This window comes from Acipenser ruthenus, chromosome 7, assembly GCF_902713425.1.
Source record: "Acipenser ruthenus chromosome 7, fAciRut3.2 maternal haplotype, whole genome shotgun sequence".
Classification (NCBI taxonomy): domain Eukaryota; kingdom Metazoa; phylum Chordata; class Actinopteri; order Acipenseriformes; family Acipenseridae; genus Acipenser; species Acipenser ruthenus.
The window spans coordinates 43,631,104-43,648,551 of record NC_081195.1 but is presented as its reverse complement, the minus strand read 5'-3'; the positions used below and the strand labels follow the sequence as shown (position 1 = coordinate 43,648,551).

Here is a 17,448-nt window from a genome sequence, read left to right as displayed (position 1 = left end):
CTTAGACACCGTTGCTCGTGAAACATCAGCAAGTTGAGCTGTCTTGGTCACTGAACCTCCTGCCAAACGCCCCCCCAACAATCACCCCTCTTTCAAAGTCACTGAGGTCTCCTCTTGCAGCCATGCTAGCCATAATTATAGGCAACCCGGCCTGTCCAGCATTTTTATACATGACCCTAAGCATGCTGGGATGTTATTTGTTTAATTAACGCATGAGCCACAGCTGTGTGGAAGCCCTTGCTTTCAATACACTTGATGTCCCTCATTTACCCAGGTGTTTCCATTTTTTCGTCCACTACCTGTATGTTAATGACATACCTTGTTTATTTGTATATCTTTTTTAATATTATTCATGCATGGTACCTTTAACAAATACACAATTTCTACGCTATATAATGTCACCAGATTGCCATGCAATTTGTTACCATAATTAAAATGGCTGTACTGGCAAGCATCATTAAGTTACAATTGTATTAACTGTGGTGACCAACGTTGCTACGCGCGGAGTCTTGGCTTATGATGAGTAATAAAATGCATTTTTTAAGTGGCCTATTTTAAGTAATTAAAGTCAAGAGCTAAATCCCATACACTTATGAAGCACATTCAGAAGCCCTATTTTCTTCCTCCTCAGATACAGAGATTATAGAGACCCTCCTAATTCCAAAGATCCTTACAGCTACACACTACAGTTCTGGCATGTTCTAGCAGCACGGCTAGCTTTCATCATTGTGTTTGAGGTAAGCACCTTTTTTCTCTACAATCTATTAATGAGAAATTACTGAAATGATCATTCATCCAGTTTAAACAGTTATAAGTAGGGGTGGGCAATGATATGAAAATCGTATATTGATATCGTGCACATATTTCGATATCGATATTGATAATGCAAAAGTTTTCCATAACACAGAAATATAATAACACAATTGCAGTGTCAAACATATGTAACTGATATTTACATAAGAAAAGCAATCACTTACTTTATCTTAGTGGTGCTTTGTGTCACAATATCCATGGAGAAAAACAAGGTCTTCTTATATTGTTTAATATTCCATCATCAGCCACCTCAAAACCGAAATATTTCTATACTTTACTGCGCAGACTTTAGACAATCTGAAAGTAATTGAATCGTCAGTTGCTCTGCGTGTACATCATGCTGACTCACGAAACTCACCCTGGCCGACCTAGACCCTACTCGGCCAATTGTGAGCTGCCCCCTCTGAACTCCCATCCATGGTCAGCAGTGGAATAGCCTAGACATGAACCAGTGACCTCCAGGCTATAGGGCGCATCCTGCACTCCACGCAGAGTGCCTTTACCGGATACGCCACTCAGGAGCCCCGATCATTTCTTAGCTGCTTGCTTTTACACACACATAAAATACATTCTCATCCACAAATATTAAGATTGTTGATACACCATAACATTAAGTCATAATAGTCAATAATATATATACTGGGTAGTTTTCTTTTTTATTAATATATACCATAGCATTGTTACTGTGCTGCATTGAAAAGAATATATATTAATAACAATCTGCTACAAATCAAGAATTACTGTATATCCTGGTAGCGCTTCCATTCTGAGTGCAGGCTATCATTGCATAAAAGTAAAAAATATATATTTATAGTGTCACATTATTTCCATAATTTAAATGGAAACACTATACTATATAAGTTATGCCACCAGCTGCTAGCCACAAATGGACGTGTATTTCTGAGATAAAATGTAATATTCACAGTGGCTGATTGATTCTTCTGAGGCTGTTAGACTGCTTGTTTAAACAGGACATAAAAATATAACAACATGTTCACAGCTGTGCAAGTACCAGTCATACATACATGTGCAGAATGTTCTGCAATTACACCCCCACCTCCCCATAGCCCATAACTGTCAATGCCTACTTCTGGATTAATATGTTTAACCATTCATCTTTCTGCCCACAATTGAAAATAATGTTACCAGTCTGTGGTGCCACCATAATGGTACAATATATATTTTATTTGTATCGTTTACCACCACATAACATAATATTGACACAGTTCTCCCTCTTTATAACAGTGGTAGCAACAGGCTTTTCCAAAAAAAAAAAATCTAGATTGTTCTCATGTCATCTCAAGATTGTAGTTAAAATAGTGGAAGTGTGCAGAAAATAGAGGCTCAGTAGCACACTAAACTAAAGCATTTGGTTCCTTTCATCTCCCTTTTTAGCACATGGTTTTTACCATAAAAAATCTGATTTCCTACCTGATCCCAGACCTACCGAAAGACCTGAGGGATCGAATGCGCCGGGAAAAGTACCTGATTCAGGAAATGATGTATGAGGCAGAGCTTGATCGCCTTCAGAAAGAAAGGAATGAGAGGAAGAAGAATGGAAAATCTCATCACAATGAGTGGCCCTAAACATAACACTGAATAAGGTAGCATTTAGTTAACTACTGTACCATTATATAGCATGTCTCTAAGTTTAGACAGTAACAGTAAAGTGTTCTTTCCTGTTTAATGTCCTATTGTGTGTGGACTGTATGATTCTCTGTTGTTTCTTCTTTGATCATGATTTGCCATAGGTATAAACCAGTCCAGCAAAAATTGCTTCTGAAAAGACTCTTCAAGGCTGATTTGGGGAATGGTATGAGTGTTACACATGCTCTGATGTACAGTTCTTAACTTATGGACTTCAGTGCACAGCACAACACTAATATGTTTCCCCACCTCACTAAACAGGAAATAAATGACAGGAAAAGTATAACTAAAGTGTTACAGAACATGCTGTAGGGGTTAAAACACAGCGTATTACTTTCCCTAGCTTTCTGCTTTGTTGTATATATTCCTGCAATATCTTTTTCAACACAATTGTGATTGCTTTGATATTTTTACTAACATATCTGTGGTCATAAATCAGTTTTGACTAGTTATTTTCATTTCTCATCAGTTATGCTGGTGTTCATCTTAAGACTATTATATGCATCGATATTTGACGTAGTTGTGATATTGCATTAACTTATGCGTGTTTCTGCTGTCGGGATTTTTATTGTGACTCCTCAGTAAAGACATTTTTAGCTGGAAATTTTGAGTGTGCGGTTGTTTTATTTTTTTAAGTTTTGTTTTTGCAGTTTCAGATGTGTCAAACTTTCCCATGCTCTTTGGGGTTTGGCAGTGCAGCCATCTGATTGTAATAATTCTGTATTTCAAAATGCATCTAGCCAGTTACATTTTTTACATTGCTATATCAACACCAGTTAAACCATCATTCTCTTTCAGGCCTTTTTAATGTTTTAAACCCAAATATATTGTTGTACTTAATTATTTTTTTACACTAATCATGCTTAAAATGTAATTCATCCTGCAAAGCTAAATATTTATTTTCAATGTATGAAATTTAGCCCAGGGGGACCATATTTGCGTGACACCGACACGCTTCACTCCCCCCTGTCGCTGCTTTTCTCCTGCTTTAGTAAAGAAATTACACACAATGCTCCTTTGCATTGATGCCATGTTTTAAAACAAAAACAATAGCAGAATATGGCCACTAGATGTCGCAAAGAATCCTAGAGCAGCATAAAGCGCATTTAACATTAATAACTATTCAAACTGAGATGTTTATTATTATTATTATTATTATTATTATTATTATTATTATTATTATTATTATTATTATTATTTCTATGTTTCCAGTATTCAAAAAGTATACACACAAGTCTACAGATCTGAAGGTACTAAATGTATGTGTTCTATGTATAGTGATGCACAAAAGAAACGCAACACTCAGGTCTAATGAATTTAATCAAATATTTTAAACATAGATATAAAAAAAAAATCACAGAAAATGTGAACAAAAATACAGATCAAAGAATCATAAGTTTTCAGTATAAAACGTGACACACTGTCAAAATGAAAACATTACAAAGTTAGTATGATCTTCCTAAGCATTAACACAATCCTGGCAGCGTTGACGCATAGACCTGATCAGCCTCTGGATAGACTGCTGTGGGATGTTCCGCCACTGTTCCTGTGCAGCTGCAGCCAGCTGGCGATGGTTGGCTGGTAGTAGTTGTCTCCTGTGGATGGCACTGGCGATTTGGTCCCACAGACGTTCTATTGGACTCAGGTCAGGAGAAAAAGCTGGCCACGGCAAGACCTCAACATTGTTTTCTTGAAGTTGTGCTGTAATCGCTGTTATTGTGTCAATTAAAATCATGTCTTTTCGAATGGCTATTTATACAGATTCTTAATCAACTCATTTTGGCAATTTTAACTCAAACACTGAGCACCTGGCATTTTTTTTTTTTAATCACATGACTTGAGCTCAGTATTTTGTTATCCCAATGTACAATACTACTCAAACAATCAACAAACCTATCTGCTCACTATTTAAAATGTAAATAACATTATGCATGTGCCCAATTAGCTATTGATGTAAAACTTAAACTGTTGTGTTTTCATTGTGCATCAGTATAGTATTTAAATATGTATCATGCACTTAAAACATTCATATTTTTGATTTTTTAATTTTATTTTTATTATAAACCCAAAAAAGGGGTATCTGGGTATTTTTCACGACAGGTACCCGGTTCCAGATTTTGTACCCTCTAGGAAACAGACCTGTGTTCCAAAACTAAAATGACAGACATTAGTCGTGTTTCCATTGCTGTGGGTTGATTTATTTCTTTTTTTATTTACAGATTTAACCTACGTCCTCTGTTTACGTGTTCCTGCTCTGAAGCCCATTCGCTTCTGGAGAATGAATCAATGCAACCTCAATGCATGTCAGGTGATGTTTTACAAGGCAAGCTGATCAGCACATTTACCAAGGGGTGTACTGTGAACACGTTTTGCAATCAACCAATACAATTTTAACTGTTTGTAACACTGCAAGCATGTTACTATTCAATGCAACAATTTGTACTTTGATGACATGTTGTATGACTGGCCATTTTACAACAGTTTGCTACTTTTCTCAGACGTTGCGTCTTCTTCCATTACAGTTTGTTATACCTTCAGTGACTGAATGTACAGTAAATAACAAATGGAAGCTTGTATGTAAGTAAATGGTCTGTCTGCTGTAACATACTATACACTCTTCCATTGTATTCAACAAAAACCCTGTTTACAATTCTATCCCTTTTTTATTTCAGACCTTTAAAAAGATTGATGGTATGACATATATTGCTTAATTGTGAATAGCCAGATATTTAAGAGAATGTTGAATTTTCATTAAATTAAGAATCAGTTCACGAACATGAAGCAATGTTTACTGCTTGTATAGTGTGATGCAATACAAATGTAAAATAAATATGCATCTGAACTTTACCAGTGGCAAGTGTCGTTAAAATGCTCAAATGCCTTCTTCAAAATGTGTCTACCTGTTACAAACCCACATGTATGGCTTGGGTTTTGAAATTGTCTCATGGATCTTTCTGTACATTTTTGCAGTATATTGTATATTCTTCATGTAGCATTGCCCTTGACTATGGAGTCATTTGGCAATAGGGCAGGTCTCTTTTCAATGAACTGGAAAAACTAAAATACCCCCCTCCATTAAATCTTGGCACTGAAGACATAATTTTGCTGGATTGTTAACAGATTGAGGAGCCAGTTATTTAATTTATCTTCTTGTGTTCTCGTAATGTAGCCCTTGCTGAAATAACTCAGAAAAAAGCATATGTTGTGTATTTAATGGTTAAATGCAGGGGGTTAGGTCCATTAAGACTTTTTTTTTTATTCCCATTCAATCAATCAGTATCCTTCGGGTTTCTCAAAAAACTCCTTTGTGTTCTGTTTGCTGTATTGACTGTTTAAATACATAACAAATCCCCATTGTGGACAGAATTTGTTCAATTTAAAGCGTGAGTCAAAAACATATTCTTGAATGGTTTAAATACAAATGAAATCCACAAAACATACCACACTTTAATCTGGAATATCATGTGCTATAGTACATTGTATTGATTTTGATACCTTTTATCAGACAAACATGTTTAAAACACAAGCTTTCAAGAACACTGTATGTTAACAAAGAATACATCTGAGCTGGAATTGCAATTGATGACTATCCAAATGCACAAACTTCATTTTACGATTGGACCATAATTGCTATGCAGTCCAATGGTCTAGTTCAGAACTGCCATAAACTTTCTAAAATAGCAAATTATCAAACCAGAACAGTGGTTTATATATAGATGTGATATATGTATGTGTTTTAAAAATAATTCATACTGCAGCCTATCAGTTTTGAATGTTACAAACATACATACTGGAATTGCATTGGGATTGCAATGTATGAGTTTTTAGGTTGATTAAACAGTACTCGTGGAAACAGAAGTGCATGGGAACTAAGGAGTGTATGTAGATCATGCCAGGGCAGTACAAATGTTGTTTTCTTCAAATTGGTGATCTTGGCCCAGGACCAACAGGGAGTGCTGCATTGGCCTTCGTGCTTCCATGGGTTAGGAAAATCGGATGGGTGTAGTTCATCCAATTGCTCTTCGGTGACCAAATATGTGTGAAATGGGGATATCTAATTGCATTAGAATTACCAAGCAGTGTATTTTGATTCAGAAAGTATTTGTTTCAATTCTGATATTTAAAAAATATAGTAATGGGTGTGAAAACTCCATGCTAACTGGCAGAAGCATGATTTATCTGAGATTTAGTTCCAACAGCAGAAAAATGGCAATTTCAGCTATAAGTCCCACCAGTGTACAGCTGTAAGGACTGAGAACTATTAATGGGCCAAGTTCCTTTACTATGAAATAGGAGTAGTTTTGAGAAGGGACCCTTGGCTGATTTATTTTGCTCACTTTTCAGCCTGTTTCTGTGACTTTTTTTTAACGTAATTTGCTTATACAGAAAGATATACTGTGGTTTTGTGTGATTGAGGAATGAGCTTGCTGTAATTGTGTGTGTTTTGTAGACAAGTTGGAAATGATAAGCTTCAGCATTGTAGTTTTACATTAAAACAAGAACAGTTTTTAATAAAGGAGCACTAAATGTACAATTCCCTTACTGGACTGTCGTCTGGAAACGGTAATTGATTCCATACAAATCAAAAATACAATAAAAAATATGTATTTTTAAAAAATCAAGAACAAACTGATACTGTACCTATGTACACATTGGTCCAAAACAAAGTGTAGTCTCAGTATAAACAATTCTGTTCTGTTGGAGGATATTGCAGGTTTTATATACAAACACCATTGACTTTTTCTTTATTTTCTGGCAAGTCCAACTCGATGTCACTGAAGGCAGGATTGACTGTTCCGGACACTTTGGAAGGAGAAGGTTTCCAGTTCAACATTTCAACCTGTTTTTCATCCTAGAAACAAGCATGCATAACACATTATTATTATTATTATTATTATTATTATTATTATTATTATTATTATTGTATTAGTCGTAGTAGTAGTATCATCAAAGTCAACCCTGTTTAATCCAAGACATTATCTTTTTTTTAAATATTAATGTTTAGTTTGTCTACTATACAAATTGTAAACATGTAAATCGTAAATATGTGTGTGTATATATATATATATATATATATATATATATATATATATATATATATATATATATATATATATATATATATATATTGGTGACTGACTGGTGAACATGGTTGGCTTTGTACCTTAATGTACTGTTGTTTTTACATCCCTTAAATAACTCACACTTGCTCCAGTCTAACAAGGTAATTTTGCACATTCAGTGTTTAAAATGTGTTTACCATGGATACGTATTTACCAAGCTTTGCCATGATCTTTTCTTGCCATGCTTGTCTGTGCTTTACCATGTTTTCAATAAGCTGTACTACACTATGCTATTACCATGGTATACCACAGCAAACTTGAATAAGGGCAGACCCCAGTATGCTTGACTAAATGATGATGCATGTCACTTACACTGGCTTTATAAGAAGAGAAAAGACTGTAGAATATAAGATCTTCCTTTACTAATGTTTTTCCATACTCCAAATGCTGTTTTCTTCCTCCTTTCAGAAACAGGAAAAAAAGCAAAGACCATTAATGCTATTTTTTTTTAAAATTATATATGACATCAATCCTGCAGCCTTACAATACAGAATACTGATAGTCTGGACCTCTTCAAGATTGTGTAACAGTAAATGAAGTACTACCATCATAAAAGTTCAAATCAAATGAATATGCAATAAAACACAAATTAATAAATTTCAATGCCTTCATTAACATACAGACTAAGTAATCTAAGTAATCACTTTTAAAATTCAGAGACACTTTGACTAGTGTTCTGACAAAAGGCTTCATTGATTAATTTATTCAGGAACTAAACGAGAACAACACATAGCAGGGTAACCCTTAACACCTTTGCTTCAAAGGAAGACCTCTTGGCAAACTTTAACAATCCAGACTGCATGGCTCTCAAAGGTCCTGGAAGGGCCAATAGAACCATAATGGTAAAGATATTTAGGAAAATGTTAAGATTTCAAACACAATAGGTAATAAGGAAAGTTCAGAGAAATTAAAGAAACGCTGTGACTAAATAAAGATATCCCGAATCTAACAAATTGGTAATAAATAAGCAACATTAAGAATGACTAAAATGGCCTCAATTAAAGCCCTATCCACCATGTTGTATACCAAAAGAGTGATATGGCAAGTTATAATTATAAAACAAAAAAAAAGTCATAAGAACTGATTTTAAGATCATTCTTAAATTCATAGACACCAAGAAGACAGTGCTTAACAACTGCCTCCTTTATTCCAAAACCACATCAAATCAAGAGCTTTACCCCACTAAATTTGTCTTCAAAATGGCTTCCAAGCTGTTTAGTCGTACCACAGTCTTGTTGCCTTAAAGGTAATCATGATATGAAGTTGAAATCTATGCGTGCATGTAATTAGATAACACATATTTTACTATAGACATGATAGTTTAAAAAGCTGTTCTAGAAATAATTAAGGTATTTATTTTATGAATCTGATTACATGCAGTATAATTTGATTGGTCCTTAGGAAACTATGAAAGAGTTCCTATTGTAATTGTGGGAACTTATGGTATCCATTTCTAAGTCCTTTTAAGCAAGTATGTAATATTAAAGAAGTCACATGCTATAGTACTGGAAAATATATGTGCTATGGAATCAGATATTGCAGGAATGAAGCAGTGCCTTTTTATAAACCACAACTTAATGTTTGTTTCTTGTTTGTTTTGTTTATGGGAAACTAGGAAAGTGTCCACATTGTAATTGCATGTAACTTGCAGTAGTTTTAAGCTAAATGACTGTGAGACGTGACGCCCCGCTGGAACACACCTACCTGCTGATTAAAGTCAACACCTGGTAATCACACACAGTAATCAGACTCTCCTCCAATATCTCTTATATTTAATGTTATAGAAGTTGCTTTGAATGCTTTGCTATTAAATTTTTTTTTTTTGTACAAATAAATCATTCATGTTTAAACAAACTGAATAGTCTCAATTGCAAGCTTGCTTAACTGTTTTACTTCCATTATTGAATCGAATATAACACACAGTACTCTTGTGCACTGCACCAAAAGGAATATGATGTGGTTATACAGGAGTGGGAGGTTAGTGCCTACCTGTCAAGAGACTGACAATGAGACCAACTGCAAGAACAACCAAAGTTCCAACTGTACTGAAGTAGAGGTAGGACAATGAGTACCAGTGATCAACCAGGTAGGGTCTGGAAATAAAGACAAATGTTGTATGCTCAGTTTAAATCTCACATCCCCGATGACCTAATGTACCAGCACAGGAGGATTTAAGATTAGCAGGTGCCTCCGGAAAACCTAGGCAGCTACTGAACCCTGTAGCTACTCTGCACTGTGGCACAGTGAGGCAAATACACCCAATAATTTTCCAAGCCCATGTGGCCAATGCAGCGCTCCATATGGGCCCCCACACAAAATCGGCAACTTGAGGTGAACAGGATTTGAATCTGCCAGCTCCTCGTCTAACCCTGCTTTGTTGCCTAGTTGTTAAAATGCATGATGCAGATCCAAGGTTGTGTGACTGCAGATCTACCACGAAGTAGAATTTACATCAAGCACTAACCTGTCAGCTGCTTCGTTCAGCAGTGTGGTTGTCAGTGGTGTCATTTCTGTCATTGCCGTCCAGTTAGAATCCACTGCGGGGGTGCTGAGGTTACAGCCGGCTGTGCTGAGGTGCAGAGGCCTGGTACTCTCAGGTAATGCGGAGTACACCTGAGAGCCGATTCCAACCCAGAGGGAAACAGCAAATCCACATACAAGGCCAACTAGTCCTCCCTGAAGGGATAGAACACTCTGAGTTGTTTTCAAACTGGGGAGTGTCATGGCAAACGGACTTTTGTAATATTTATGGGTTCTGGAAATGCTACATTTTAAAATATGCAGTAATTTATTTGTTTGTTTTTTTGTGCTTTTTTAAAGTTTTAAATAATTGTATTCCTGTTACCAAGCTTGTGAACTTTGGGGACAAAGCCCAACCAGGCTCGTCTCCCTCGTGTTGTGAAGAAAATGACCACTAGGGGTCACTGAAGCAAAAATAAGTTTCCCTGAAAGATCCTGATTTCTGGGGACAGAAATTACACTGCACTTACTGTGGGGTTGGCCCAAGGAAAGAGAATGCCCAAAGCAAACAATCCCAACAGCGGACCTCCAATCATCCCAAAAACACTGAGCGCTGCCTGCAGAGGAAAGCAGGCATAAATATATATATAACTCATATCGATTCTGTAAATCCTGGAAAATACCATCCTGACACCTACATACTGTAGCTTCCATACCTGTAGGAGACTGCCCATTAGAGAGGCTAGCGCTGCCATCCCAATACACAAAACCCCATATAGTAAACCTGTAACAGAGAAAGGGTTTAAACTGGTCAGCACTCACATATCCGACCCTATAAAATTTTGACTTTAGCGATGGTTACAAGAGTGTGAAGCATATCTGATTATTCCATTTTGGCCTATTCCAACCCATTTTTCAGGGAACACAAAAACGATACAAAATGTCAAAAATACATAGCTGAAAGAGCTGTGTTTTAAAATACGTAGGCTTCAATTTACATGTATTGTAGTTGGTTTTGTTGGTACAGTGCTATATTTTCAACAGAAGAAGTATTTTAATTCAGAACAATAAGATTGTGAAAATATCACTTGCCAAAATAAACGGCTGTGGACACGTGGACTGTAATACACTACATACTTTTAAATCCAGTACTTATTGTAGCAGTATGCAAAATTCCTCATTAACGACCCAACAGCAAAATGAAATCGAAATGCTATCCATGCACAAAACTTCATAAAACATAAAAGAAAATGCAGCATCCAAAGTCAGTATTCAAAATTGCAGTATATAGTGCTTGATAAGGCCTAATGTAACAGTTCACTTGCAAATGAAAATGCACAAAAGCAACTAAATACATCACAGTATCTAAAACTGTTTAATGATGAACTGTTTTACATTACAGTAGCTGATCTCGTTCACTTTGTTGTTGCTGCATTTTCGTCAGGTGAAACTGGAGGAAGCGCTGTGTAACTGCACAATAAAAACAGACTGATTTGTGAATGCAAGAAAAAAAAAACAGAAAACTGGTGACGGAGTCGGAAATTGCGTGTGACAGGAGTGGAATCTAATGAGCAGGTAGGTGTGTTCCAGCATCACCTCAGGGCTGCTGCAAAACCAAAGCCAACTGGGCTACAGAAGCTGAAAATCTGCCTAAGTATGTGCGTATGTGCATGTGTGTGTGTGTGAAAACCAGGGTTGGATACTGAAGACTGAGTAAGCAAGTCAAAACCACCAACATCCGGGTGAGTAGCCAGAGTCACTCAGCAGCGAATGCACGCACCCACACGGCACACGACTACCCTGTCACAAGCATTAATACCCTGTATCTTTCTAAACAAGAAAATGATCTGCCGTTACTCTGGTCCCACTGCAATCAATTACACAACGGACTATTGTATAGCTATTGATAAGAACACAACTTTTTTTTTTTAATATACAGTCACCAGATAGAGTAGAATGGATTTATTAAATATACTACAAACCTGGACTGGAACTGAAACATTAACTATTACTATTAAAATGCTGGTTTATAAAACGTCTTACTCATGCCCTTGGAAATCCAAGATAATTGCCTTTCTGAGAGATTAAAGTAAGGCTTGATTAGATCCTCCACTGTTACAGCAGCCAAGGCATTGATACTGGAGGAAACAGTGCTGTAGAAAAAACAAATATCTACAATTAACTTAAAAGCCTTTAAAACTGGGATCTGACAATAGTACTGAGGGTTTTCCTTCATATAACTGGTCCAATTGCTTGATCCACAAACCTACAGTACTGAAGATAGTGACTGTACTTTTTTTTTTCTAGTTTTGCTACAGAACTTTATATTATCCACAGAAAAAAAACGTGTTTACCTTAATGTTCCACTATACGCACATGCCACAAAGAGCCCGGGAACTCCAGGGAAATCTCTTAGGAGGTCCAGCACCAGGTATGGCATTAGCTAGAAATAATGTGTGAAAGTTACTCACTGGCAAAAGCTTCTTTGAAGCATAAACATACAGCATAATCCCTCATAGTAATGGTGAGTTGATGTTGATAACGAGCTGGTCGCAAGGTCATATAGTATGTTTTTTCTTTCTTTTATATATTCATTTCTTCATTAGTTTATTTATATTATTTTTCATCATCAGTAGCATTTTTTAAAATATATATTCCAACACTGATTTACATTAACCTTTACATTCTGTGGATTATTATTTTCGTGTGGTTATTTAGTATCTATCTTGCAATCTCCCATTCAAGAGGAGTGTTGGCTTTGTACCTGGTCTGGTGCTGACACGATGTTTGCAGTCCAGGGGTCGCAATCCTTATACACCGAGTACAAACACAAGCCTGCGAACACAGCACAGGCCAGGATCGCCCAGAGTCCAAGGAGATTCACATAGAGAGACCTGCCATCGTAATAAACTTCACTTTCAGGTTAAAAGTTTTACATCATTTTTTTAACAATTTTTTTCTTAGTTCACCCACACATACTGTAAAAACTGAAGGTTTACAGATATGATGCTGATGAAAGAAAGACTAATATTATTATCTGTTTCATATATTTTAATTGAACCACAATGCAAACACCTTAAAAGGGTAAGGAATTGGACAGTAAAAAATGGCAATTTACGCTAGCTATTCTTAAAACTTATGAACAGTCAGAGTTCAAACAGTTCAGCCATTGCCTCATTAAGAGGACCGTCAGTGTTTCTCACATTTTTGCATGGAAGCGGGTTTTGCAGGAGATGTATCGCTGCACTTGTGCTTGGTTGACTCCATATATCCCAGTCCAGGTAAAGGTGCCCCCAAATACGATAGTCCAAAATGTATGTCTTCTTAAAGGATTGGGATCAAAGCTATAATACACAGTTTTCAAGAAAATTATATTTAATTCATACCAATCTCTAGTGAACTTCTGTCACTATCTTTTTCAAAGGCTTGGTCATCAATTGTAATTCAATATTGTCTACTTTATATTGAACAGAAACACATCCTGTGAGAGTTTGTATGCAGGTAAGTTGCTACTACTGTCTAAAACAAGGGTAATTATTAACCATACAGTAAACATTCCATTAAAATACTATATTATGGCAAATATACAAGTATCTCAATGCATTCTCTTGTACTGTACAAAAAAGTTTAAAAGAGCTTTATTTTATTTCTTTATTTACTGCAATTGAAAGATTATGTCAATAGTTCAGTTTTTTTATTTTAGTGCGTCCAATTATATTTTTTCCACCAATTTTTCTCCCAGTTTGGAATGCCCAATTGCTTTTCTCCTCATCGCAGCAATTCCCCACATGGCTCAGGAGACCCAAAGATTCAGTGGATGTCCTCCAATCCTCACCCGGTGCACCACGCTTCAACCAGGTGAGCCACTCAGGGACTGTGTCAATATTTCTAATAGTTGTAACGTGTTTTAAATAGAATAGTTCTGTCAGTATGCTACACAGTTTCTACGAGGTCTAGTGGGACAACAGTGAGGTCAGCCTTGACCTTGTTAACTTACTCCCAGAAATTCAGCCTTCCTCCGTGATACGAATCATTCAGAATGGGAGAGATTCCACCTTGAACCACTACAGCTCGAATAACGACAGAAGTGAATCCAGCAACCATGACCCCAACTTGGAATACATCTGTCCACACCACAGCCTTCAGGCCTCCCTGTAACCACACATGCCACATTTCAGCATCAAGTGAGGGATGCAGTTTTATAACTGTCACGTGTAAAGCAATGTGACTACGACCCTACCATAGTACAGTAGAAGGTACAAACGACCCCAGTTGAGACCACAGCTCCCCACAGGTGAAACCCGGTAACTGTCAAGAAATAAATTACAATGAATACATTTAGTTATTATTAACCTTCAATAATGTAGTTTCCTCATTGACAGTTATGTTACAATGCATTTGATCATTGCTCCTGCTGTTAAGGATTGCAGTGTTTTGTAATGTTTATGTGTATTTTTAGATTGAAGATACTGACCTTGATTTAAAGCTAGTGCTGGAGCATAAATAACAATTCCAGTATATAAAATCTGAAAAAAAAGAATCAATTATATCCATGTTATGGTTAATAAACTCAAGCTCAAGGGAATGTTCTGTAACCCCTTGACTTAGCATCTCTTTTTTCAAAGCATTACATTAGATTACCAAATCTAATATATATATAAACTTTCTAATTTCTTATTTTCAAATTAATGGTAGCAAGTGATTAAGTAGTTTAATGGGTGACTAATCGAAATACAGGTTGAGGTAATAAGTAAATTCAGGCCTAGCAATTGCATATCAAATACAATACCAATGAGAACAAAAAGAAACTTACTGTTTGAATAATAAACATTATTGTGCCACAGAGGCGAATAACTTTGTTGAAGCGGATTTCCAAATACTGTAAAAAAAATAAGAAGAAGAAGAAGAAGAAGAAGAATCAGTTACGGCATACTAACACACACCTAAATTACTAACATTGGAAATTAAAAAAAATGTTGAGTCCACCCCCCCCCCCCCAAAATGTTCAAATAACTGCTCTGCTCACAATAATTGTTTTCAATTAATATAGATAATATAAATGCTGCATACATTGAAAAAGGCACTTTTCTTCTCAGCAACTGTTGAACTTTAAATCTGTTATCTTATTCCCAGCACCTAGCCTTTCTCTTTTTTGGGAACATTACTGTATTTTGTCCAGAATATAACACAATTCTCAGGTACAGCCTACTACCTCTTATTAATGAAGGAAAGCTGCACAGAGAGAATAATATTCTCAGTTTTATCTCCACTTCTGGTCCTTGTTCAGTATTAAGTTGTGGTAAAAATGCCTCTTAAATATCCTGGTCTAAGGGATGGGCAATATAAAAAGTAATGTTAAGAGTAAAAGGTAAATATGAAACAGGTATATTTAAAGAGAGTGAATATGGCAAAACGTCCTTTACTTAATTAAATAACTCATGCCTTCCCTTATAAAAGTTTACCACAGTAAATGGGCACTGATTTGCAGTTTACCCATGGTTTCATTGTGCATTTAGTTTAACATGGTTTGCCATGTTTTTAAATTTGGTTTACAATGCTTATCTATGTTTTACTGTGCTTTCACTATGCATTATTACACCTTTCTATGCTTTTAGGTTACCATTACAGCACAGAAAAATGACACATATCTCCTTACAGTTAAGAGAAACAACATTTTTTTTAAAAAATACCTCATAAGTACTGGTGATTCCTAATCTGTAGAAGACAGGAAGAAAAATCTCTGCGCTGATGATCACCACACAGGTGTATGTAATGGCAAAGATACCAAACATTGCCCCAAACCTATAAACTTCGGACGGCGTGCCAAGTACAGTCACAGCAGACATGAAGCTGGCCGTCAGGGACAGAGCCACCGGGACTGCAGTCATACTTCTGCCTCCCATCAGGAAATCCTTAGAGGTCTTCTGTCCGCCATCAGCTATAGCATAGTATATTCCAATAGCTGCTGAAATGAGCAGCATTCCTGCAAAGACCACATAGTCCCACACAACAAATGCACCAACAGCAGAAGAGGCTGACATGGTGTCTTCAGCACTGAATCTACAAAAAATGTTCTTTCTGTTTTCTGTAGTGTATTATAAAAAGTTACAGATTTGTTGCGCAAACTAAATACGCAATGTACGCTGCCACAAGTTTAAATGAAGATCCTTTACAAGAAGCTAGCTTGAACACTTTAAATAAAATAATCTTTGTAGATAGTTTATCACAAGATTCACTGGAACCCGGCAATCGTCCCGTGCTTAAAATATCTGTTTAAAATGATCTTTTGTTATCTCACTACAAAAAAGAAAAGCAGGTAATCAGAGGAGGCTGACACAGAGGTTTCATACCATCTCTAATACTGCAGCTCTAAATCATTATCCCTTACTGTTGTTTTACCAAACATGTACTGGTATTAGTTTGTATAAACTAAAAAAACTAAACAAAGGTGCCTTTCATCGGTTTTTAATAAAGACTATCATCAATATGACTGTCCTTGGCCAAGTTAATGAAGTCCCCAATATGAGTCAAGAACAGAAAATGCCTTTGTGCTCAGTACAAGTCAGTGTTGAGAGGTTCTCTTCTGCATACCTTGTAATAACTAGGCACTTTGCCTGGTCTTTAAGTACCAGGAGACACAGAGCAGCTAATTTGAATAGGTGAGTTAGCGGTCACTTGGTGGGTGTTTCCTTGAGATTTGTTTCCCAAGTTAAACATTAAGGTTTCCTTTACCATCTAGACGATTTAATTTGCAGGACATCTTCTTTAAGTATGTGGTGAACCACCATTTTATATAAAATACTGGATAAGTTTTTTTTTTAGGTATTTAAGATTTAAAATACAGCATTTTTCACTATCTGTTAAGCACGGTGCTATTTTAAAGTGATGATTCGCTATTGTATGTATAGAATATAGTCATTATATCATTTTGTTCAGTAATTGTTCTGTCACAGTGGTGTCTTTTACTGGCTCTGCAAAGAGTATGTTGCCAATAGCATGTGACCACAGTGACTATGCAAAATGACATTTATGGGCTGGTATTACACATAGTATACTATCTGGTGGTGTATACCGTAAGTGCTGCCCTTTGTACAAGAGGTATAGTATGAGGGGGTAGCCCAAGGCTACTTAGTCCTTTGTGTTATATGTGCTTTCTGTGCTGTATCTAGTTATATATATATCCTGCCGTTTGGAAGAATATATATACACTGTGAAGAAGGAGCAGTGGCGCCTTTAAGAAATGGCATCACTGGGGAAAAACTACACAACCCAGAATCCTCTATTGATTGGAAAGGCGGGGTTAGACGGTTTAAAAGGAAGCTGGGCAGAACAATCGGGGTTTGAGTGATTGTGGGGAACTCTGCCCGGTTGTCCTGCTTATGCAAGCCTTGGAGAAGTATTCCTG

At 36.4% G+C, this 17,448-nt stretch overlaps 2 protein-coding genes across 7 annotated transcripts in view; one reads left to right on the top strand and one right to left on the bottom strand.

Annotated features, from left to right (window-relative positions):
- The window catches only part of LOC117414514 (anoctamin-4), an 83,310-nt gene extending 78,003 nt beyond the window's left edge, over nucleotides 1–5,307 (top strand). For 5 of the 6 annotated variants that reach the window (XM_059027021.1, XM_059027022.1, XM_059027020.1 and 2 more), the window contains 3 exons: nucleotides 632–737; nucleotides 2,209–2,417; nucleotides 4,680–5,307. In XM_059027021.1, coding sequence (XP_058883004.1) covers nucleotides 632–737; nucleotides 2,209–2,400 — 298 coding nt within the window. In that variant the 3' untranslated portion in view covers nucleotides 2,401–2,417; nucleotides 4,680–5,307. Of the gene's footprint in view, nucleotides 1–631; nucleotides 738–2,208; nucleotides 2,418–4,679 lie in introns of those variants that run through there. The other variant, XM_059027024.1, reaches the window with a different exon arrangement.
- Nucleotides 5,308–5,930: 623 nt separating this feature from the next.
- LOC117416117 (sodium-coupled monocarboxylate transporter 1-like) lies at nucleotides 5,931–16,574 on the bottom strand. Its single transcript, XM_034027180.2, has 15 exons — nucleotides 15,734–16,574; nucleotides 14,857–14,922; nucleotides 14,518–14,569; nucleotides 14,284–14,351; nucleotides 14,041–14,195; nucleotides 13,247–13,387; nucleotides 12,808–12,937; nucleotides 12,398–12,486; nucleotides 12,087–12,196; nucleotides 10,760–10,827; nucleotides 10,574–10,660; nucleotides 10,048–10,259; nucleotides 9,573–9,676; nucleotides 7,896–7,984; nucleotides 5,931–7,312 (listed from the first exon to the last, which is right to left on the bottom strand). The coding sequence occupies exons 1-15, from the start codon at nucleotides 16,082–16,084 to the stop codon at nucleotides 7,178–7,180; spliced, it is 1,857 nt and encodes a 618-aa protein (XP_033883071.1). The 5' UTR covers nucleotides 16,085–16,574; the 3' UTR covers nucleotides 5,931–7,177.
- Nucleotides 16,575–17,448: the final 874 nt, after the last annotated feature.

Coding starts and splice junctions, on each gene's coding strand:
- LOC117416117 (XM_034027180.2), bottom strand. CDS start 16,084: ATGTCAGCCTCTTCTGCTGTTGGTGCATTTGTTGTGTGGGACTATGTG. Junction 13,388..14,040: donor GGAAGGCTGAATTTCTGGGA/GTAAGTTAACAA, acceptor TGTGTATTATAG/CTTTGATCCCAATCCTTTAA. Junction 10,828..12,086: donor TTGGATTTCCAAGGGCATGA/GTAAGACGTTTT, acceptor TCTCTGTTACAG/GTTTACTATATGGGGTTTTG.